Source organism: Furipterus horrens, unplaced genomic scaffold (assembly GCF_987537825.1).
Source record: "Furipterus horrens unplaced genomic scaffold, mFurHor1.1.pri manual_scaffold_6, whole genome shotgun sequence".
Classification (NCBI taxonomy): domain Eukaryota; kingdom Metazoa; phylum Chordata; class Mammalia; order Chiroptera; family Furipteridae; genus Furipterus; species Furipterus horrens.
The window spans coordinates 33,320,990-33,347,056 of record NW_028327176.1 but is presented as its reverse complement, the minus strand read 5'-3'; the positions used below and the strand labels follow the sequence as shown (position 1 = coordinate 33,347,056).

The 26,067-nt window shown below is 36.5% G+C and overlaps 1 protein-coding gene across 4 annotated transcripts in view; it reads left to right on the top strand.

Moving 5' to 3' along the window:
• Positions 1-26,067, top strand: part of NRXN1 (neurexin 1) — a 624,294-nt gene that overhangs the window by 63,603 nt on the left and 534,624 nt on the right. For all 4 annotated transcript variants that reach the window (XM_090281275.1, XM_090281274.1, XM_090281273.1 and 1 more), the window contains exons 7-8: positions 12,441-12,614; positions 18,376-18,495. In XM_090281275.1, the coding sequence (XP_090137401.1) occupies positions 12,441-12,614; positions 18,376-18,495 (294 nt within the window). The remainder of the gene's footprint in view (positions 1-12,440; positions 12,615-18,375; positions 18,496-26,067) is intronic.

The window sequence follows — 26,067 nt, the reverse complement described above, 5'->3', positions numbered from 1 at the left end:
CACAATTAACTCAATGAATAATGTCATTTATTGAGTACCTATAGGTCAGACACTGTATTAAGGGATTAAATGTGAAATTATTAAATTAAATAAGTATGTGTTTGAATATAATCAAGCTACAATATTATTCCTTTTTTACCTCAAACCATCACTTTCAAATATTGGGTTTGCTGAAAAGTCTGTTACTTATTCCCCATAAGATGGCTCTAGTAGTATTAAGTTGTCTTTAGCTTCATTTGAAACAATTTTGTTAGATGCTATTGTGACAGCTGCCATATCAGTGCACATTAAAAAAAAAAAAAAGCTTAGCAAAGTTGGTGAATTTTTGTGCAGCCATTTTAATATTGAAAATGGAAGAAAATATGCAACAATTTTGGTGTATGATGCTTTATTATTTCAAGAAAGGTAAAAACACAACTGAAACAAACAAACAAAAAAAAGTGCAGTTTGGGAAAGGTGCTGTGACTGATCACATGTATCAGAAGTGGTTTGCAAAGTTTCTTGGTACTGTTAACATTTTGGCCAAATAATTCTTTGCTGTGAGCTGTCTCATGCATTGGAAGGTTTAGCAGCGCCCCTGGCCTCTACGCACTAGAAGCTAATACCAGAAGATAGCCGACGCACTCAAAATATCCAAATCAATAAAGTTAGTGGTGAAAATGAACAATGTATCTTTTATTTTATGGGGTGGGGGTGGGGGGTGGGGGGAAACGTAACAGACTTTTTGGCCAACCCAGTATATTTCCTTGAGGTATTTGTACCATATACTGGTTTAAGGAAATGTTTGGGCTAATTTTTAAGACAATTCTATAATTACTTTATAGTATAAAACACCTTTAATTTTAAAATTTAAAAAACTGTCCAATAGAAGCTACTGAAATTTGGGGCTGGGGTCTGCTTTGGCCAGTCACAGGCAGGAGAAGGGATATGTGCAGCTCTGCCCCTGCCTGCTGTTGTCTTCCCGCAGCTTGTTGACTAGGGACATCAACAGATGTTCAGACTCCTGGTCTGGCAGATCCCTCAGGCTCATTTCTTCTTTCAGGGTGCCCTCCTGGGTTCATGCAAGGTTCCTCTGCTGGGACCTTCTACCCTTGAACCTGGTGAAATGGTCATGCCTTGTGTTCCTTCCACCAGCCTCTTACTGCTGGAGTCTGCCCTGTCCCCAGGCAGTGCTGCCTGTCTCTCTCTCCTTGTGCGTGGGACCACACCTGCCCATCGACATGTTCATGCATTGTTTGTCCCCTAGCTAGAGAGGCTGCAGGTGCTGCCCATTCCCAATGCTTTCATATGTCAGGCATTAGTCCTGTATCCCCCAAATGCAGGAAACAAAGCAAGTTTTCCAGGAGACCTGCGAGCCTTCTCACTAAGCTTGTGACTAGAATGTAGTCTCCTTTTGGGGGACAGTAGTAAAAATCTACTGCATAGTAAGACCTACTTCAAAAATATTCTTAGACATCTTTCTTCCCAATTTATGATCCTTTTTATTGTTGCTGTTATGATGATGATGATGATGACGACGACGACCTTGGTGTGACTTAGGGTTTCAAGGGCCGGCTACCAGTATTCTCTCATTTCCTTTGTATATTTTGCATGTGGGTCTCAGACTCACATTATCTTAATGCTGGCACTTTGGTCAGAGCTTCAGTTTTGCTCTTCTATTTCACAACTCTGGTCTCTTAATCTTTACAACCATCAGATGAGTGAGATATTAGTGCTCTTATCTTACAGAAGAGAAAATGGAGACTCGGAAAGGCTGAGTTGCCTAGAGATAGAATTCGAACCTAGTCTATAAAAGCATTTAAATACTGCTATATATATTTGCCAATATATTAGATGGGTTTTCTTATGAGGATCTAGAGTGAAAGTTAGGTAGTGCTTTTTTTAAATCTCAGAGAAAAATGTAATATAATAAAAATGTTTCCTCCTCCATATACAGGTGGGGCAAAAGTAGGTTTACAGTTGTTCATATGGAAAATAATACAATGATTAATAAATAATACAAGAATAAACTCTGTCACGTACTCACCACTGTAAGCCTACTTTTTCCCTACCCTGAATAACTTAGTTCTTCAAATTTCTATATTGCTACTGTGTATACTGCTGAAAATTTCACTTTGGGTAATTGCAATAGAACTGGATATTTCTATTTTCACTTTCCATGTGCTCTTCCCATCCTTATGCTTTGTATAAAACATATATATTGGTTTTATTTCCTTAACCCTTGAAGTTTTTCTCAAATACTACAGTCAAAAGTTTAAATTGCTGAATGTCCTTAATATGTAGTCTATGGAACATTCACATTTGTAGAGCTTAACACAGGCCTAGGCAAATGTAGTACTTGGATGATTGGAGATTGGCAAACCAATCAATCATCAGCTTGTACCAGAGGACCATTTGCTAGTCCATTCAATTGTTAAAGCTCTTCTTTTTCATAGCCTTTATGGAAAATCCCCCTGCCCCCTCTTTTGACCATTGTTGTGAACTTAGTTGCATTTCTCCATACGAATAATTTAAGTAGTGAAAGAACAAAGCATTTGGAGACACACCCCAGGGAATGATACTGTTCCCAGGGGGCTTGCTGACCTGATTTAGAACAGTCCATCTTTCAGACACAGAAGGCATTCCTTCTTTGAAAAAATATACAGAAAAGTTTAACTACTTAAGAAAAAAAGTAAGATTTTTATTCAACTCTGTGAAGCTCATAATACTTTAGAAGTTTTCTGTTCATGTCTGTAAAGTTTTTGTATGTGCTTTGTATCTTATTCTTTCAAGCTTTCCAGGAAACCACTGCAGGCTTCACCCTCTTTTATCCTGAATATCAGAGTGGAGAACAGGTGCCATTTTCTGACCTGCATTAAAGAGGCCATTGTTATAGGGAAGGCCTGTTCTTTTGTACCTTCCCTGTATACCACTAAAGCTACCCTACCCAAAACAAATGTGCCTTTGTTTTGAAATAGAAATATATATATATTTTTTTTCTTTTTTTTTTTGAAATAAGAAAAGCTATTTTGGAAAAGAGAGAAAGACAAATAGTTATCTAGAGCTACTTAAAATCTTAGGAAAGATAACAACTTTGCACAGGTTCACTTACTGGTCCCCCCAGTTATAATCTTTTTTAGTTTCAGGAACAGTCATCTCTAAACTCCTCCACTTTTTCTATTTCTGTCACTCAGATGGTTTTTAGTAAAAGTAGGCAGTGTGGCGCAGTAGGAAAAGAGGTAACCTGGGAATCAGAGGCGTGGGCGGCAGTGTTCTTCTCCTGGTGCAGGTTGTATTGCCTTGGGCAGGAAACTTACCTTTTCCAAAGGTTGGTGCTCTCACCTGTCAGGTGAGGATGATAATAACTTCATGCCTATTGTGAGGAGTTGGCCTGAATATCAAATGGAATAAGAAATGGCAAATCACAATTCAAACCTAGGCACTGTGCCTATGTAAGGTGTAACAATATCTGTGGGATCCAGAAAGTCTGTAAGCTGTGTGCAGTCCCAGAGCGTGGAAAATGGAACACGAAATGGTGACAGATTGTCTGCTGCTGAAGGATGTGTAAGGTATCCAAACTGGCTGTCATTCGCATGGGGAAACAGGAAAAATAATGAAAATATTTGAACCCCTGTTTAACCTAACATAAATCTGCAAAGCCATGAGATAAAGTCAGCTTGGTGAGAATTTATGGGTGTGAACTCCTACCCCATCTGCCACAGCATCACTGTCATAGTGGGTTTAAAAGAAGATGGATTACCACATACACCTCCATAGCAATTTCATTTTATTATTTCCCATTGAACATGCCCACCAGCTTTCCCTCACAGTATGTTGGCCAAACACACAAACAAAATCTGTCTTCATATTTGTGAGTTTTATAATCATACTTTTAAAAAAGTTCTCCTTCTTGGGCAATTTTATTTCAAAAATATCAGCTAGAAACAGAAATTTCAGAATATCGAGAGCATTTTTCTGTTCTGCCCAGAAACATAATGTCAATATTAACTCTCGAAGTCTCACTATAGGAAAACATTAAGGTCTGAACTCCAACCTGATTGGAGTCCCCCACTTGTTTACACACAGATATTAAGGTTGGGCAAAGGGTGAATGCAGGTGCCCTACTTATCTCTTTATGGGAGGCAAGTGAAAAGTTGCTGTCATATCTAAGAATCAAATTTGGAGTCTTAAGAATTCTACCCATTTATCAGAATTTTGATACCTAATATTGATGACTATGGAAAAAAATTGACTTTGTCTTCATGAGATTATTCATCATGCAAATATGTCCCCCACTGTCCCAGGAATCTGTGTAATTTGCTTGGGCTCCTGCTAACATTTATTATTGTTATTTTCCTCCACTGACCAAGATACTGCAAAATGTTCTTATATTTTGGAGGAGAGGAGTTCTACAAATTGGCCACTTGCCACTTGCCACTTGGAGAATACTGTGTGTAAACCAGGGTGGATTAAGTGGAAATTACCATAGTTGCAGGAGACCTGGGCTTGGACACAGCCTTGCCATTTTCTGGCATTGTAATGATAGTCTTGAACCATAGTGTCTTCATCTGTGGTATGTGTTCATGATAACTTTTAGTTGTTTTGTGGCTCACCAGGAAAATACCAAATGAAACAATACATGTGCAAGGGTAAACTTAGTCAAGTTTAGAGTTCTACACCAGTGCCAGTTATTGTTGTAACGATAAAGTCAGAGCTGTCTTTTTGGGTTTTGACCATGGCAGTGCTTGACACTGATTACCAAAGAATCAAAGGAGAGAGGAGTCCTTCTTTCACTCAAACAGGGCTCTATATTTTAAATTCAGTTGTCTCAGTGATTTTTGTAAAATTCAAAGTATTTTTATCAAAAACAATACACTGTTGGATGTCGTAGCCTGTGAGATAAGGAATACCTGTGGTAGGCAAGGAACTAAGAGGTGGTTGGTGGTTGTAGCAGACCAGAAAAGCTCTAGTCCCAGAAGTCTTTGAGTGGTGACTAGATGGAGGGAGGCATCTGCAAACCCACAGGAAGTGCACATTGGGATTAATAGGTTTTACTAGGGCAGAGAATCAGAGTTTTGTGTAGTGAGTTTTGCTCTGTTCTATGGCCACACACTAAATGCATGTTTTGTTTTTTTTTTAATGTATGATAAGGTGACAGAGAAGAGTCTGAAGAACTAATGTAAAGTGTCCATAATGTGAACTGCACCTTTGGGGAGGCCACCTGAGTTAGGTCATATTTGTAGATGGGGCAACACAGAGATTGACAGAATGGCCAGAGATAGAATGCAGTAGAGGGTCAACTGGAATTTAATTTCCCAATAAGATGTTGACACTTACTTTAACTGCAGAAGACAACTCATAAAGAGGTTCTCATTTACCACACATGATACCATAAACTTTTTCTGTACTTCTATCTTTGCCTCTACAAATTAACTCAGTATATGCCAGTTAAAATTGGTCATGGGTTACTCTATGAGAATGGAAAAAAGAAATGCCACTGTATTGAATTTTCTTAATGAACTAGATGTTCAAGAAAGGGATTAGTAGAAGAAAAATTTCCCACAATTAACTCCATTCATTATCCCTCAAGAGAAGGGAACCAGGGATTAATGTTTGATATACCCATAAAAACCTTCACTACAATCTTATTGCTTAAGTGATTTTTTATTGAATTCACCATGTTAACTTATCCATTTATTTAGTAAGTGAACAAGTAATTGTTGACTATCTAAGTGAAAATGGGAATATAGAGATGCTTGGATCATAATCATTTCTTTAAGAACCTACAGAATAATGGAAGATAAAACATCCACACAAAGAGCTATGAAAGAGATGACAACTGTCATTAAAAAAAGTTCAAATATGATGGGGATTGAAAGATCCTACTTGCTTATGAATGGGGAAATAAATACATCAACAAGGAAGGATTCGACTTGAACCCCCCAAATTTGATAGGATTTTGAAATGGCACATTGGAAGAGGAAAGGCATTCATAACAGAAGTAATATGTACACCAAAGAATGATGAAATGACATGAACATGCAGTATTGGAAAAATGATGAAAAATATAGTTTGACTAAAGAGAAGGATATAAGGAGAGGATTGATGTTACCTTAACTCTCAGCCAGGCAAAAGTCATTGGAGAAAGATTGTTCAAAGTTTCGAGAAAGTTACTGAGGCTGGGTAATTCAAAATCTTGAACACTGTTAACTTTAGGCTTTATTTAGAAGAGAGAAGGAGGTATTGAAAAATCAGCCACAGTGGGAAGACGGATATGGTGTTGATGAGGAGGATGGATAGAGACAGGGACAGCAGAAAATAAGTTATTGCATGAAAGGTGTACAAGGGGAAATGGAGACAAGAACTGGAGAAGGAAATGAAAATGGAGAGACAAATGTCAGAAGAATTGGGAACAGTGTGAGTGTAAAGTGTGAGATAGAGAATTAAGTTAAAAATGATTTTGAAATTTCATTTTGGGAAACAGGGAGACTAGAAATATGATTGCTCTAAAACAGGGAAGTTCAGACGTAGTTCTCCAGCAAGGGGAAAGATGACGGTTTGATTTTAGACTGAATTTAGAAAGCCAGGACAAGCCTAAAAATAAGGACTCATGGGCATTTCCTACAAAAGTAAAAAACAGGTTGCTCTAGGATTAAACCCTTAATATACTAAAGAAGACAAAGGTATAAAAGAAGATAACTAATAAATCAAACTGGTCACCACTGAGCATCAAAGAGTTTCTAAAATTAACCTGAACTTTTTTCATAGAGATCTATAAAGGGCACAGATCTTGCATCTCAGAACAAAACATCTACTTGAATTGCCAACTTTGACTTTAGTATTGAATATTGGTGTGCTTTGAACTCAGACATGGTCTTGGGTAGTGTTTGCTGTTCAATCTCATGTGTGGCTTGTTATAAAAGTTTCCATTTATCTACTTTTAATCTCATGTGTGTTGCAGAAATATTAATGACTTCCCATGCTTTTCAGTAATTTAATTATTATTTACTTAAGCAACCACAGGCAATAGTGACCTAAACTTTCTTCCCAGAAAACAAAACAAAACAAAGGAAAATTCAAAAAATATTAAGTAAATAAATGACTGTTTGTTTCTCAGATGATTTTTCTTCTATCTAAAAGGGTCTTTTTATTTAAAAGAGGTTTAGATTTCGTTTGCCTCACAAAGAAACACTGTATTAAGGTATATATGATCCAGATCTGACCTGCAGATAGTCACTTGTGGCTGTGCAGTAAAAGATTAAAATTGAAGATGGTACAAATGTGGGGGAAGAGTTTGATTGTTCCCTGGAGTAATAGAATGCACCTTTCCTGCAGAATAACTCTCAGATGCTCTTCCAACCTGAGTGTACTTTTTCTTCTAGCCAATCACATGATTTGAGAGAATTAGAGTTGTCCCCAAATTTGCTGTCCCAAGTCCAATCCTTTCATGTCAAAAGGATCTAGAATTCTACTTTCTCAAATTCAGCCAAAAGCAAAGCAAAGCAGTGTGTATTGGCTTCAGCTCCCTCCCAAATGCCACTTATAAGAAATTGCAGGAGCCCCTTTAATTTTCCCTAGAGTTTTAGCTATCCAAATCTACAAAGTAGTTGTCCTTTTTAGGCATGTTCTTTTTAAATTAGAATGAAAGTGAGATGTTTAAGAGGCACCAAAAAATTCCATGCGAATAAACAGGAAAGCTGAGTCAAAGAACTAATTATACCTTGACGTTTGCTTTCTGCTGCTGTAAGGCAGACCTTGGAGTCCTTGCTCTAATTGCCTTATGCTCCCCACTCTAAGAGAAACCTCTTACAGCACTTCATTCTCCTGGTTTTGGCTGATGGCTCCCAAGCCATGCCTCACAGCCCCACCGCCTAGTCCCTAAGCCTCCGGTTTATATCGCCTGATCCCTGGAGGACATTCCTACTCAAATTCCATGAGGTTAATGTTAAATGTATAATTTTATTTCTTCTTTCTAAATTATTACTGTTCCAAATTTCCTTGTTTCCTACCTGACATGGTTTATATTTTTGAATTTAACCATTAATTTTTTTTTTTTAATCAATAGTCATACTTATCCAACACTGTTTACCAGGGCCCCTTTGAAAAATTCTCTTTCAGCCAAGTATGGCCCTTTATGCTGTTTTTTCTTAATGCTGTATTCATTTTGTCCTCATGTTGTACCTATGCTGTTTTCCATGCCTGCCTCCTTTATTTATGTCATTACAGCCTAAGGTATAGTATACTTTCTTCTGGTCTAACCTCTTCCATGATGTTCTCCCTTACAATCAAAGTCCATAAAAGCCTTTATTTCTCTGATCGTATAAGGCCCTTTTAGCATGAACCTTACCACCTGACCTTTGGGCTTCATATAATTATGTGTTTCTTAATTTGTTTATATCAGATTAGGAGATAGTTACCAAGTGTCCTGGTGATGTGCCCAGCTTCAATGCTGCTAGGTTTCAAACTGATAATGTCAACAGAGCCTCTTGAGCTGCTTGTAATATAGTGCAAGGCACTTCTAGTACACAAATTACTATAGTTAAATCAAGTAAAATAAGACATGTAATTTTGACATCTTGACACTCCAATTGCACTAGAAACAAGGGGACAACCTGGATCTACTCTTCTGTATCTCTCAGTGCAAGCAACATCAAATGAGATACCCTCTAGATGTATAGCTCTTACCAGACATACCAACACAACCAAACCAATAGCACTGACGGGCTGTGTGCATGTTCTATCCCAATGCTTGCACACATTCTTTATAATCCTCATAGGTAAGCATTGTTAACCAATGTCACTGATAAAAAAAACCTGACTCTTAAAAGAAGTTATGTGACAATGTGCTCACACCGAAACAGCCAGTGTGTGGCAAAACCAGGACATGTAGCAGATATAACTAAAAAGCCTGTGCGCTATTCCCTACTTGTGATATCTCCTTAGATCATTCATATACATATATATGCAGTAGTGCTAAAAATAAGGGTATTCTTGAGGTTAAAAAAACATATTCCCTAAATGTTTGAGGTTATCTGGCTTTATTTATATATGCTCTCTGCATCTTCTGCTAAAAAATGCCCAACTCTGTTGTCAATTGCATACATAATCTGCGTAAAGGATCTGAATAAAAAGTACTCATAGTTTGAAAAGAGGGTAACAGGATGGCTTCAAGTCTATAGGAAACTGGCTCTTATTAGATGTCTATCTTGGCTCTTGCTCACACAAAGGTCATTAAAAAGCATATCCTCTTTCCCGTGGACAGGATGTTGCCTGCAAGATCCCATTAGTGATAATGGGTCATTTACTCTCTACCACCTCAAAGATCAAAAGGAGAAGCTGTGTCTTTGATGAAGTGCTAATGCTACACAGGTCTCAGGCCACTTAAGGGTTTTCTTTGTTCTCTTCATATGGCAAGCCAACAGGGGACTTGAGACTACTATCTGCTATATACAGAGTTTATAAAGACAGTATTAGGTGGTGGTGCTAAGTGCAGCTTCAGTAATGAAAATGAGGGTGATGCCCATACTTCCAACACCAATCTCATCCACCTTGGTATGTTTGAGGCCTATATTCTGTGCAGCTTGAATCAATATTTTCTGCCCTTTAACAACACAAGGGGAAGCTTACTATTTTCTTTAATAAGCTTTAAAAGTTGTTCAAATAAGTTTGCCAATAGGTAAAAGAATAGGATTGTGGCGGGAAGTGAGGAAAGAATGTAAAAGCATTTTAGAATTAGCCCTCTCCCCATGCCTTTTCTTACCATTCTTTCTTTCTTCTTTTGTACTGTGACCTCAGTCCCTCAGGTGGCTGACAATATTTGAATGCCCACTGTGCATAGAGCCCAGTACTAGGCACTTAGGGAAAATCTAAAACAAAGACAGTCTCCTCCAGGAGATTATAATCACAAAGAACAAGATTGGCTATCAAATATATGGTGTCCCATACCTAACTCAGTACTAAGTTCTCTATCTGAAGCAGTGCCAAGAATTTTTTATTCAGCTACATTTATTAGGTTGGAGGAGAGCTTAATTTTCCCAAAAAAATTAGTTTAATAAATGAATGTAGGGGCACTTCCTTGCATTGATATTTGAAATGTTACAGTATAAATCTGAGCCCACAATCTTATATGTGCAAGAAATCTAACTATTTTTCTGTAACTTACCTTGGTTTCTAGTTTGAGCTCTGATGTGGTGAGTCAGTGAAAATATAATCTCAGGCAGTTTTAGTTTCCTTTTTTCCCTGAGATTGTGTCTGAATTAATTGGTGTGGGGGACTTCCCAGTGTGCTGGTTTTTTGGGAGGTAGAAAGAGAATGTACAGGGGCTGATCTTGGATATTCTGTATTTATTATAGCTTAGATGCCCACTGAACTGCTAACCCCACCTTCATTCTTGCATGTGTAACCCCTTCAGGTCTGTCGTTTCCTGCTTATTTTTGTGCTGCTCAGGGAACGGTTCTGTTGCTGCCACACCACAGTGGAACACGGGAAGTTCTGCGCGTCTGCCTAAGCTCTCAACTTGTCTACATTTACCCAGCAGCCCTTTCTTCTTAAGGATCTCACTGTCTCTTCTGGGCTCTCTTGAGGAAATGCACAAAGATCAACATTACCCTCTAAGCCTACCTGAGACTTTGACATCTGCTATGGCTCAGCCCTCAGATTAGAGCACTATGTCTTCTGGGCCTTCGCCAATGACTGTTCGCATTTCTTCTCTGACTTTCTGTCCTGCTTACCCAAAGGAGAGGCAGGAAAGCTTTGGTCTTACATAACTGCCTGTATATTCCATTTCACTCCTCTCAGAGTCTTGGCTATTAACACTCAAATACAGGAAGATAATCTTATATCTTTAGCTTATGATTCATATCCCTTCTCTGAGGCAACTAAAACACAATCGCTTGAAATGTAAGAGAGGAAACTCTAAGGAGATAAAGAAAATATAGAGAAAAAAAAATCAAGTATTTCAAAAATAGTATTCCATCTCAGACCAAGAACATGCTATCTTTTAATATTTGTAGTTAATAGTTAATAGATGTCTTCAGTTATTTAAGAAGTGGAGGAAGTAAGTATATCCAGCACCTTCAGTACAAATTATGTAGATTAATTATATCCTGGTATAATACTTAGAGCCTTAGTTACTAGGTCAGGGACCTAAGTTCTTAGTTGTTATGGTTACACAACTTTCAGCAAGCTTGATATACTCATGAATATAATTCAAGACTATTTTATATGTGGATTGACTTTACCCTACCTACAAGCTAATAGATTAGCTTATTACTGTATCATGGATGCTAGTAGATTTCTGGGTTAGAGACCAAGGAATTTATTATTCGTGACTAAATAAACAGCAAGAGCATCAGCATATGTATCAGTTCTCCTTGCTCCCCAAGTCCCATGAAGACAACACAAAGGGATCCAGATGAACATTAGGAGTGTAGGGGCTTTGTGTAGAAATGGGGAAAAGGTATCAAGTGGCATGAGAGTTAAATAGAATGGTTAATGTGAGAGAGAAAATTCAAATGACAACAAAAAGTCAGAGAAGTAGCTAAACAGAGTATGTTCACCAGAACTTGTAAACAGGAAGTGTATTATGGAATTTGAGTCACTTTCCTTATGTTCTGCATTGATTAATTGTTTAATGGACTATAGTCCATTAATGACATCTACTCAATTCCATTTAGATATGGTGAATAATCCGTGATAGGAAAGGAAAGAGAATCAAACATGGATTGCGATTTATTTTTTAAAGTAGTGGCTAATAAACCCAAAGGCATAAAGATGACAAAGTAGAGCAAAGTGTTCCATTAGAAACTGCAACAAAATTGGAAAAAAAATTAATCGATAACTTGTTGACAGATCCCAGTGCAACATAAAGAATTCAAAATGGTATGACTTTAGCTAAGAAAGAAACACCTGAAAAAGAATGCAGCATTCAGGTATATCCAAACTGTTGTGGAAGTGAGTTAGTGAATAAGGTAGGTACAAGCAAGGATAACGGGCTTAACCATAATAAAAAAAGACAGTTTTGGACCCTAGAGAAAATTTGTTGAACTTTTAACTAAATGAAAGGCCCAGATTTCATTTGATAATAACACCTATTGACTGTCTACTACATATTTTTACTATGATGGAGAAACAGAAGCAAAAAAAAACCATCATCAAAGCCACAGAATTGGAAATAACCAGGCTCAGGCTTGGATTTCAACGTAGGAATATGCAACTCCATGGTCCATGTTTCTCCTGCTTGCACACACTGTATGGAACTAATTTCAATCTGTGTGGAAATAGCTTCTAGAAATTTCTTCTAGTGCTCACATATTCTTTAGTTTTATTGTTTTTTTCAAAAAATATCTAGTTATAAATTTAGTTTTGAAACTAATGTAATGAAAAGTAATGCTCATTTTTACTTTTTCCTGTCCTGTATGTTTGAACTTACTTTTGTGACCAAAAATTTGATCTTCCCACAGGTGACTTATATATAGGAGGAGTGGCAAAAGAAACATACAAATCCTTGCCGAAACTCGTCCATGCCAAGGAGGGCTTTCAAGGCTGCCTGGCATCAGTTGATTTAAATGGACGGCTTCCAGACCTCATCTCAGATGCCCTTTTCTGCAATGGACAGATTGAGAGAGGATGTGAAGGTACTAGATTTTGATATCACACTCTAAGAATTACAGTTCTACTTCTAAGTGAAAGCAAATCTCTCTAGTGAGCAAAATTCATTTCTACCAACTGGTTAACTCCCCACATAGGACTTAGAAATCTTTATTCATGTTTTTAACTTTTCATCCTGTAAATCTTAATTTTTTTTCTGGACTGTTTGCAAGGCTATACTAATGCCTGATGTCAAACAACAACTATATCTATGGTTCTCGTTATTTTCTGCTTTTTTGCAGTCTACATAATTAGTGTGTTAATCAGTTCTGCATGCTTGTTTTATAACATTAAATAGATAGCACATTTAGACTAGAAAAATATATTTATTCCAGCAAGTGTTAATCAATTTGAGCCAGTTTTTGAAATATACATTCAATAGGATAAAATGAGAATAAAGCTTAGATACCATTATCAAATGACTATTTGGTTTGTATCTACCTGGCAGCACTGTATATATATTATTAGTTTGTTTTAGCAAAAATTGGTTTCTTCTATGACTCAAGGCTAATATTCCATATTTCAGAAATGTGCTCAAGTGTCTTCCTTTTCTTTTGTGCTTTCTATCAGACTAAAATCTGTAGGAGTACTTTTTGATTGCTACTTCCATTTTAGATAATTTTCACTTCAACACCTCAGATTATTTGAGCCAATTCCCGCTCCATAAATGTAATTTAATCACATTATCCTGAATTTTGTGGCTCTGAATATGTTGCTGCTTCTCCTTTAATGTTGAACACAGTTGGGGCCATTTTGAAAACTTTAGATTCATAAGGAAATTGCATAGAGAAAAAGCAAAGAAAGACATGTGAATTCCTATCCCCCAGGAGATTATAAATTATTTCCTCTTAGCCAAAATAATGCCATTAGATTTAGCAGTTACCCAAGTACATGGACTTCTTTTTATTTAAAAATGTTTTTTCTTTCTGCAACATATATTTTCCTGAAATGTCAGGTAAAATTCAAACTATATTTTTAACATGCCAGAGGATAATGCTATTTAATATATGTTTCTGTCAAATTTATTTTTAATGTCATCATCACATTTGTTTTATTTCAAATTTTGGTATAACATACTTTTGTAAAACAAAGAGAAACCATGTGTTTTCTCCATTTACCAATTTGGCAAAGGAAACAAAATTGTTAAGTGGATAAATTCCCTCTAGTGAACAGATGCAAGGATGTACGAATAACTTAGATCTTGAGGTAGTCTAATTTGTAAGAATATGTACATTACAAGAAGTACTACAAACTCTACTACAAATTGCTTGGTAAATGACTTCTCACTTATAAATAATAGTGGAAGCAGACAGACATATTTACAACTAAACGCATACAAGATAGAAGACCACACACACACATCATCCCCCGCCATAGGCACATGATATGAGTGGATGGGTGGAAGGAAAAATTAACAAGAGGAAGATGTATGAGAAAAGAGTATTAACAGAAATGATATTTGGTGTTAATTTCCAACATAATCCAATGAGTAATTTAGTTAAGATGATTGGTTTTACATCCTCCTGGAAAATCTTCAACTTCTATGTGAACATTTGAAATCATTCAGTAGATTAACACATTGATTCCTTCCTTATCTTATCTAGGAATTTTTAATATCCAAATTTTAATAATTCTAACCCTTTTTTTACTCATTTTTTTCTTAGAATATTATTAAGTCCATGCCTTTCTGCCTTTACACTTCCCTCATTTTTTAATTCCAACGTCAATATTAACAACTTTTAATTCATGATTATTTCTATCCTTTATGTTTTCCAGGAATAATCTCAGATGTACCTGTCATAGGTGTAATTATGAGATACACATATTTTTAGGATCAGTGATCATATTCTAAATATTTAATAAATTCTATCTCTAAATATTATTGTCTTGAGAATTTTGAGTCCAGATCACATTGGAATCACTTAACTTTCATATTAATAGAAATAGGGTAAATTTGACATCACCAAATATCTTGGCAATGTTTTCCATCATTCACACCCCCAAAGACCTACAAATCTCTAAGCCCCTTTCATATAAAAAGTCCTTGGTCTTCCCTAAATATTCATTTGCTGCTTTTCATTTCTAACTAATTTTATTTAGTAATGGCTCCTATTATTTATACAACATATATTTACTAGGGGAAGAAGCTGACAAATTTCTATGGGTGAATATTTCTCAAACTTTAGCCAATGTCAGACATGCTCATATAATTGTTAAAACCCAATTGGGCGCCATCCTCAGGGTTTCTGGTTCGGCAGCTCTAGGATGGGGCTCTAGAATGTACGTTTATAACTTGTGCCTGAATGAAGCCGATGCTGCTGGTCTGAGGACGGCACTTTGAAAACTGCTACTTGAAGTGGCATTTCCCTGCTTACGTAAGAGGTGAGGGAAGCTAGTAATCCACAAATCACCGGGCTCTGTTAAACTCAGTACTGAGGCAGGTTAACTTCCGTACATGAAGTCAGTGTAAAAGATTTTTTAATTCAGATACTCTTTACATAGATTCATAACATTCAGCCCCAAATTACATTTTAAGTTACAGAAGTACTTAATTATTAAATCCACCATTGATTAAGCACTGGTGACATTAATTTTACATGTGCTATTTTATTTAATCCTCAAAACTCTATACATGAGCTATTATAAACTTTTTTTAGCTAAGTAGCGTGAGGCTCAGAGATGTAAAGTGACCTTCCTAAGGTCACACAGCTGGTAAGTGGATGACGGAAGTGGTGAATGCAAGTGTGCCTCACTTGAAAGCCTAGGCATCTAACTACTTTTTAGCTATTGTTTCTTTGGTTTCCAGATACTGTAGTTTTACCTTCACTTTTCTTTCCTTTTTAGATATGTCCTTATTTTCAACTACTTAATACAAATGTCCTTGTGGCTTGTTTCCAATTTTATTCCATGATAAAATAAAAGGGAAATTATATAACTAAAAGGAAAAATAAATTCTGGACTGTCTTGTGCAAATGCCTGTCAATGTTTAAATATTGTTCTAGGAAGTGAGTACTTTGAAAAATGTATCTTGTCAGGCATAGGCATGCATTCTCTTGTAATACCTGAATATAAAAAGACTGTTTTGATAATGAAAAAAATAGTAATAAAGCATGTCTTTATGTTCACATAAAGGTTGGCAGGTCCCCTGAGTTGCTGCTCCACAATATGGGAAGATTGCTTCTTAGGGTTGCAGTTTTACCATTTTTAGAATTGAACATTACTTTGCAATTGTATTTCTGATAATTTTTGCAAAAATAAAAATCTGACTCTATCAGTTTTTGTTCCTGCTCTTTTCTTCTGCTGGGCAAGTTAAGGAGCAGCTATGTGTTGATTAAAGAGCCCGTGATCCAAACTGGATTTGTACCACTCCCTTATCGTATGCTTATCCCAGGAAGGAATTTGCTAAGGAATCTTTAAGAGGTTTTTTTTCTTCTTCTTTTAAACACACACTAATTATTTTCAGTTACAAATGTCATGGGATGAAGATCATTAGACCACTTACCTCTCACAGACTGGAAGAACAGTGAAAACTAGACAAGTCAGTAGTTTTTAGTTATTTGATGCAATAGGTGAAACAAACTAATGCATCTATTCAGACCTGGGAGATTATTATTATTATTATTAATAACAGTTGCTAATACTAATAATAACTAATTAGTACTATACCAATCATTATTATTATTATATAATTAGTGTTTACAATATTATGGTTTTTAAACTTGTGAAAGTCCTCATAGGTTAGGCTAAACTTTCTATGAATACTGTTACTAAGAGAATTGTAATAGAAATATGATTATAAGAAGCATGTTTAAACAGACATTTTACAAAAGTGTTACTTTGTACAAGGGCTAATTTTAGATAAGTCTCATTTATTCACCAAATGCTCATTTATCCCAAAGGCTCTCACTGTTAATATCTGATTAAGCTGATGTCTATTTTAATATTTGTGTAAAACCTATAAAATTGTTTTCACTACAAAATATTTTTAATTTTTTCTCTAAAGCTATTTAGGTGGATGGCATTCCATTTTTACCCTTCCTAAGTTAGTCCTTACTAGTGAGGTTCTCCTGTGATAAATATGCACAGGGCAGTTTATAAGAGTTAAGGACAATCATGAAGGTGGACAAAGTGAAGACATAACTGAAATTCTTAAACAGTATATATCCAACTTCATAAGAGCAAAGACAAACAGTTCACATTTTAATTTTGTAAAGATTTGTTTCTTTCATCCTTTATTCTTTCATCTACTTCAAACGATATATACATTTAGATAGTTTGGTGTCCCACTGAGGTTCAGCTATTGGCACGAATGGCTGGCATTACACTTTAAGTCTTAATTACAATAGCAAGATAAAAAAGATCCAGAGGGAAAAACAAATGGAGAGAGATAACTGTTCTGCTCATGACTACCGTCCACACTGTATCTAGACATGAAGAATAGTCTTGTGTGTTCCAGATAAGCAGTGTTGTCACTTTGGCAATACATTTATATCTATCCAAAAGGGGAAAAACTACAGAAGCCCTTTTAACTTTCCTTCATTACATGCCCATCAGCTCAGACCACTTTATATATGTATATGCACATATATTAGAGAATTCTAATAAATTATTGCTTTCTCATTTTTGGCTTAAAATTTATGGCTGTTGGTATTAATTTATTTGCTTTACATAGCATTTCTCTCCCCCTTTACAGCAGCATGCTTTTGAATCTGAATGTTCTTCTGTGTTTGCCCCATTTCAGTATTGCTTACTAACATTTACTATATTTTGCTTTTTTTTTTTTTTAATTTTGCTGACAAAGTTGCATTGATGAAAGCTGACTTGCAAGGTAGAGAGCCCTGTGTGTTTAAAACAAGACTGAAACCCCGTATTACGCAGTGGAAACCTCAGAATAACAGCTTTTACATGTTTGCAGTGACCGTTGTTTGGGTTCAGATTTAATTTTCTCCCTTTTTTGAACATTGTGCAAGAAACCTAATTTTGTAGCGTAGTTTGCATAAAGGCTTTCAGTCTTGAATATGTTTGTTTAGTGGTTACCTTTAGTGCTTTGGTCATCCTTTCTTAAGTTGTTTCTCAGTGTTCTAGTTATGATCTTTAGAAATAGAATAGCATTCTTTTCACTCGTATGTTAAAATGGGTCATGTCATTTATACAGTTATTCATTTTATGTGTAATTGCATGAAATTGTCAAAGCATGTGAATTGATACTTGCCAACATACCTATCCAAAACACCCAGCAATCATAACTTTATCCATAGTTTGTGCAAGGTAACTTCTAGAACCCCTAGGACATTTTTGCATACCTCTCTTCCGTTATTTTTGCCAATCTTATCTCAATTTCATGAAGTTATAATCTTCGTTTCTCATGGTGTCTCTATTCATTGGTCAGAAGTTAAGGAGATCCATGCATTTTTCTAAAATCAAATGGTGATAGACAATTATTGATAATTCAATGAGATTACCTGCTACCATGATCATACTAGAAGCTATGTGCTTGCTTTTACTATTTGTTGGTTTAGTTTAGTATTATATTGTATTTTGTCCTATATTTGAAACTTCTGAAAACCTTCCTATTACTGCCTCTCTGTTTCTAATGTAGGTGTGAACTAGAACCTTCATTAGTTTGGTCATATAATTGGAGGTGTTGGCAACTACTATCTGTGACCTAGCTCATGCATAAAACACTTTAGGGATTTTTATAACAACCCAAATTTCTTTTGGATTTTTTTTTATTTTTTTATTTTGCAGGGCCCAGCACAACCTGCCAAGAGGACTCGTGTTCCAATCAAGGCGTGTGCTTGCAGCAATGGGATGGCTTCAGCTGTGACTGTAGTATGACTTCCTTCAGTGGGCCACTCTGCAATGACCGTAAGTACCTCTCTACAATCACCTTATCCTCGTCTTTCTTTCTGTTACTATTTGATATCCAGGGTCTAAAAATGGGGACTCTTCCTGTTATCAGTAAGTTACACTGTCATAAGCAGGAGAAGCAGTTGTTTCTACAGAAAGGACAATTTTAAATACTCAATTATTAACCAAGGATGCTATTAGCTCCATCTTAGGATGATGATGGTGATTCTTTGGTTTTCACCTTTTGTAGTTTTTTTGAATTACTAAGGATCACCTTGTTGAAAATAATGTTTTTATTTCCTATATGTGAAATCCACCCCCAGGTTTTTGAGAGAGACTACATAATGCTTTATGTAAAGTACCATTTAATTTTATAGGATTATATTTTGAGGGCTGTAATTTTAGTAAGTGGTGACAGGTCTCATTATATTTTTTTCTCTCTCTACATCTCTTCAAACCCATATCTGCCTTTTACTTTAAAAACATGTTTCAACTTTGTCCTTGAAGTACTCTGCCTTATATTTTCGCCACTTGTGAGTGTTTTTCCCCCGTTAGTCTCACAATATAAGCATGAGACAGAAACACAGTGTTCACCTTATATCATGAAATATCACCTATGTGATTGCAGTGAGGTTTCTGAGACTGAATTAACTGGTAAATAGGATAATGTTCTGTTTCTCAGCTTTCAAATAGACCATGACTTATAGCATTTCAACAAAATGATAAAGGCATTTCCTAAAAAACATTGCATTTCACTATTTGAGGCAATATTTCTGGTAAACCTCTCTGGCCATAAAATAGGGTACATGCTTTATATTTTTAATGCTATTACAGTTAAGGAAAGCTCCCAGATGATGGGGTAGGTGAGGCAATGATTGAAGATTTGGGCTTCCACGCAAAGACTGGGCTTGAGTATGGATTGAGAGAAAGACTAGTTTGTTTGTTTTGACCTGTTTCCATTTATGACTCTATTCATGTCAGTAGATACGTGTATCACAATATTGATACACATATCAACATTGAACTAAGTTGTTGCCTACCAATGTAATACAATTCATCATCTATCTTCAAATGTCCTATTCAAAATATTGAATATAGGAGTAACAAGCAACTAATGCAAAGTAAAATAGTATTGGGAGACACCTGTAAAGATCACAGCACCATAGATGGAGAAATAGTCTCTGTTCTACCAGTGATATCTTCCATAGAATTATAAATAAACCTGAAGCAATAAACATGGTTCAGGTTATCCCATCTTTGCAAACACTGTATTTCTACAAATCAAATTACACAAACAGTGCCCCATGTTATGTGAATAACCTTACATAAGATTCAATAAATATTTATATGTACATAAAGCAAAGCAAATAACTTATAGATGCTTTTAATAAAGACAGGTATGTGTATACACAGAATAGTAACTTCTTACATTTGCTCCTGCTCCATAGAAAGTAACATAAACTTATTTTCAAGGACAACCACAAAACTGATCATTTGTTCTGATTTTATTATGGCAAAATTTTAATCTTAAATTCAGTCATGACAGATATATGACTACATATGGTAGCTGAGAGAGCTTTTTTTTTGCATGAAAATACTTTTCATCTTTTTTTTTTTTTTTTTCAGATTTAATGTGTTTTATTGATTAAAATATTACATTTGTGCCAATTTCCCTTCCCTCTGCTCCCCTCCACCCGGTGGCCCCCTCCCTCCAGTTGTCCCCCCCTTTTAGATTATGTCCATTAGTTGTGCATACAGTTCCTCCCAACCTCTGTCTATTCCATTCCCTCCTACCATGATCCCCAATTCCTATATCATCTCCCTCCCTCTCCCCACTCCCCCTCCCTGTTGACCTCCCCCCACTATGCTTCCCTTACCCACAGTTCCTTTTCCACTCTCGTTGCCTGTTTCGTTTGCCTTTGTTTCATCTCCCTATCTTCTGTTATTTAAACCAGTCCCTTTAACTTCTCATATAACAGTGGTTTGGATCTAATGAACTCTTTCAGTTTTATTTTGTCCTGGAAACACTTTCTCTGTCCTTCTATTCTGAATGACAATTTCGCTGGATAGAGTATTCGTGGTTGTAGGTTTTGGATTTTCATTACTTTGAATATTTCTTGCCAGTTCCTTCTTGCTTGTAGGGTTTCCCTTGAGAAGTCAGCTGATAGTCTAATTGGGACCCCTTTGTACATAATTCTTTTCTTCTCTCTTGCTGCTTTTAAGATTCTCTCTTTATCTTTAATTTTTGACATTTTGATTATAATGTGTCTTGGGGTGGTTCTCCCTGGGTCCAGTCTCTTGGGAACTCTCCTTGCTTCCTGGACCTGCAGGTCTATTCCCTTCCCCAAGTCTGGGAAGTTCTCCTTTATTATGTTTTCACTCAATTTTTCAAGTTCTAGTTCATCTTCCTCATTCTCTGGCAAACCAATGATTCTTATGTTGGGCCTTTTATAGCTGTCTCAGAGGTTTCTGATCGTCTCATTGTTGCTTCCTATTTCCTCTCGCTGCATTGGTTGACTGCTTCTTCCTTCTCCATATTCCAGTTTGTTGAAATGAACTCTGGATTCCTCACCATCTGTCTCGTACATGGTTTTGTTCCTTTCGTTATGAAAGTTTTCCGCTTCTTTCATATCTTTTTCCTGCTCTTTTGTGAATTCTGTAAGCCACCTGATAACAATGGCCCAGAACTGAGCCTCTGACAGGTTTCTTATCTGTTCATCTGTCAGGTTCTCTATCTGCTGCCTGGTGAGCTGCACCACCGGGATCTCTATAGTTGTCTGCCTCATTTTGACAGATGCGTTTTGTTTTCCTGGGCTGGCTGTCGGGGGCGGTGCCTGTGTACTCGTAATGACCCAGCGACCGGCGCCCTTTGGCGTCACAAGTCAGCGCCCGGCGCCTGTCTGCGACCTATTTCGCAGCCCTGTGGTGCTTTCTTTCTTTGGGGGCGGGGGTCCAAAATGGATACACACAGTTATTCCGCTAGGAGACCGGGATCCGTCCTCCCGCGCCCCTGGGCCTCACTGTTCAAGGCGATGCTGCGACTGCTCTCCCCAACGCCCGGAGTCGCGCACCGGCAGGGGCTTGATTGGAGTCGCGCCAAGCCTCCGGGCTTTTTCGCCGCCCCGCCCCCGCCGCCGCTCCGCAGACAGCTTTGCCTTCTTTAACTCTTACCTGCCCAAATGGCACCGCTGGTTTATAACTTCATGTGTTGGGCTTCCGTGTAGCTTTATTTTCTGGAATTTCTAGTTATCCTTTGTTTTGAAGTAGTTGTATTCCTATCTGGTTGTAGAGGGAGACCTAGCGTGTCCGTCTAAGCCTCCATCTTGGCCGGAAGTCCGAAAATACTTTTCATCTTGCTAAAGAACTTTCTCTGCCAAACTTTACTTAATCCAGTTTCCATGTTTTACAAAACAGTCGCCATTTGGTTGTGTCAGATTGTATATCCTTAGATACTGGTTAAGTATGAGGAATATAATTTTCTGTATGTATTTGAAAGACATTTCCTAAAGGAAGATCAAGATCCTACTTTAAGTATCATGCTGTCTTCAAATCACTTTTACAGAAAATTATTTGAATGCTGCTCTTGGGTAGTAGTAGTGGTGATGACAATGATAAGGCTATTTGTTATTTTCTTGTAAATAAGGTAAATGTCACCCAATAAATGTGCCTCCTGATATGCCTCTTGCACAAATCAGCATTAAAATTACTTTGGAGGGCTCTCAGAATACATGCATTTTGATTAAATCATTACCTCTCAGTGGGTTTTCTGGAAATGTGAAATAGTTTCTTGGTTCATACATTGGAGTTTTGGTAGTGAATGAAGGCACAAATACATATTTAAAAGCAAATCTTACTTTAATATGAACTATAATTTGTAGAAGGTACAATAGTAACTGTTACCTTGAAGATGTGCAATTGATATGGCAGCAAAAGTAGGCCACGTTTTCTTCACTTTTTAAATTGATCAGAATAAACTTTGTCTCTATACCTCACTGTTTCTCTATAAGTTGCACAAATAGAATCAGTGTGACTCCTGACATTTTTAACAAACTCCTTTTCTGTATAGAGCTTAACTTAAAAAAAATTTAGGGTATTTGATTCCTTAATAAAAGTTTTATTTTCAAATTAGGTGTTTATTCATAAATTCTGTGACTGCAGCCTTCAACTGCCTAGAAAAAGAAAGAACTTTTTATAAGGGAAAAGGACACACTACATTGCAAAAGAGACTCCCTATACTGCCCCCAATAGACTTTCTAAATGTCATCTCTCTGATAAGTTTCATAGAGTGGGTAAGAGTAACTAGAAAATTGTATTTATATTAGCCTAGAGATATAATTAACAATGGGAAGATGGGAATACTTTTTAGCTTGTAAGTGTAATCTTGGATAAATCATACTAATTAATGAACTTAAAAGAGTCTTTCAAAAAGGAGGCACTTAGGCAAAATGATGTCAAAGTCTTCTTCTAAAGACATGTTTGTGAAACCCTTTCTCCCCTAGAAAATTGCCATCTAAGTGACTTACTTACAAAAACAATCACTGTGTGTGTGTGTGGCAGTGCAGTGTACACACATTCCTCAATGCTTTCGTAGTAATGCCATCTTTTAGAATCCCAACAGTATTTTTCTGGTTATTGGTGTAATCTCAAGTTTGAGTTTTTTACTTCTTATTCCTTCATCCTCCAATTTATCTCATGCCTCTGCGCCAGTTTTGTTCTTCCATCCTGTTCTCCTTAGTTTAAATACCACCAGCTCTTTCTGATTCTCCTGACCAAGGCGATATTTTTCCTCCTCTGACTTTTTGTACAGTTTTGTTTATGTCGTTTTATCAACCATCATCATTTTATACATTGTAGTTACTTATGTTTGGTCTTATCTCCCTGTAGGACTATATACTTCTCCCAGGGAAAATAGTCATTTTTTTTTTTGGCTCATCAGCCCAGTGTTTTGCATATCATGTTGCATGTAATCAATGTGACTAGGTGAGTGAATCTTGTATAAGGATTCCTAGTACACCTCAGTGGCCAACAATACTGTCCAAGTTCATCAGTGAAGAATTCAAGAACTTCCATGGTCTGACCTTAGTTCTCATTTTCATTCTTACCTATTGCAGACCTTGTTTATATGGCATGTTACTGTGGATTATTCTGTACTTATAGCTTTCTGAACAACATTGTACTTTCCCACTTTCCTCACCATTGCCTATGCTAATTTTTCCTCTTGTGGAATGCACCCATTCCACTTGCAATACATTCCTTTCACTATATCTGCTTGAAGAAATACATTTTCATTTTAGTGTCCGCTTAATGTCTCATCCCATGGAAACTTCCCTGGTCTTTTGAGCTAAATCTTACCTTTCCTTCTTCTAAAACCTTAGAACAACAGTTTTTGTACATGCCACATATTATAGTTATTTGTGAACTTCCTGTTGGGTGCAACCACTTATTGATTGCTTGCTATGTGCCATGTCTGAGAGTTTACATTCATTATACAAAATCTACATATGACCTATACATGCTTGCACACACACACACCCCGTCATCAAACCATGATGCCAAAATAACCCTTTTCTGCCTTTACCCATTGATCCAGAATAGAATGTAACTATATTAGTGAATTTAACATCAGGTTGGGGAAGATGAATATGGCTATGATCACATGGAAAATAGCGAACATAATAACATTGTCATATTACATTAGTATAGAAATGTTGTGTGCCAAATTACAGTTCAGCTTCAATGATGTCTGTTACCAGAAGGGAATAATACATCATAGTGCCATTATTTTGGTAGTAGGAGGGTGTGGGCACTTGCCATCAAAGGACTGTTTTCAGAATTCAGAACTTTGCCACAAGAAAATCTTTCTGATGAGAATATATCTTTTATATGAGAATTAGAAATGCTCACTGAAACAAAGGTGAGATACATTTGACTATGACTTGTGACCATGGAATTTAAAAATATTTTCAGCTTTGTGTCTCCTCATTTTTTGTTGCTTGAAAGAGAATGCTATCCCATATCCAGCATCCGAGCATCAGTATCAGAACTACTGGAAACAAATGAGAACAATATGCAAAAATAATTTGAATCAAAGTAATGTCATTTCTCTCCCATTTAGAACTGCCAGTAATATTAAGCTGTGAGCTGATTTTCTGCTGACGTCATTTAGGGCTGAATAAAATTTAGCAATTAACTGTGTCCACAACCAAATCCTCATTGTGAGTACAATGACCCTTCTTAACCTTGAATATTCTAGCAGTTCTAATGGCAGCCCTTAAGTTGTTTAAAGCAATTCATAAGCAGTATTTACTGATAATGCCTTAGAAAAACTGTCTATGGGGAGACAGCATCAGATCTGGCATAGGTTAAACCATAAAGGATTTAAAGTGACTGTTTATACTGAGTCAAAAAATGCAATAAAAGACAAAGGAAAGCATACGTATGATAGAGAAATGTATTACACAATAGAAGAGCTATCTTCTATTTTATATAAATGCATCTGTTTCTCTTGTTGGTAATAGACATCATAAAAATAAATGCATGAAAGGAAGTACTGGTCTTTTCATATCACAATTGGGCTGTCAAATGACAGACAGTTTGAAGATACAGCTACATGAGAAAATTTAAGTGCAGAGAAACACCCCGAACAGTGGAGGGGAGTGTTGCTGTATTCAAAAGACCAGATTAGTCCCCTGTATTGCTCAGCAGCTAAATGATATGTGACTCTAGTTGGCCTTTCTGAGTCAGTGTAAGTGATACAGTTTGGCCCCAGAAATCAAGAAGGAAGGCCCATTTGAATTTCTTTCCCCTGCTAGTACTCTATAATATTTTTGGCTTACTAGAAATCCTATTTGGACCTTGATTTGGCTCTTATGTTGGTGCTCATCATCTCAGGTCTTATGCAAATATAAATATGGCCTTCAGTGTTTGTGTTAGTGTGGTCATGAGGTCATATTCCAACAGAGCTCAGCTAGACCAGGGCTCCCTTCAGAGAAGGTTTTGTCAGTCACTTTGGTTAACTCTTCTTAAGGGATTGCAGTGCTTCTAATCCTCACTAGAGAATATAGTCTCAGTGTGAATAATGTTCTTTCTGTGTGAGTGCATTACACTCAGATTTCTCACTTTGCTGTCCAGCCCCAGCAACACATTAGGGACAGAATCCAGGCAGGGGGTGGTGGTGGGGGTAGGTGGGAAGAAGAGTCCCTGAACCTGAGGTGCAAATTTTTGAAATTGAGGCCTTTAGGTTTGGTTTTGTTTTTTAAATGGGTTTTACTTCCTGAGAAATTATGCACTAAAAGCCCTTGTGAACAAAGTGAAGATTAATCATGGTGAATTCCCAGAATCCTGTATAACACTAAAAAGTTTAAATAACATATATAATTTAGTATTCATTTATTAATCAAGAAAATATGTAAAGAAAGTAAAATGTAAAATAATTATCCAACTTTAAGTAATCAGATCATAATGAGTATATTTTTAAAGAAGGAGTGTAAAATTAAAAAAAATAATTAGTTTGGACTTTGGGAAATAGATACATTTTAATATATTTTGTTACTGTGGATATACTTAGCTAGTGCATAAGAAAAACTACAA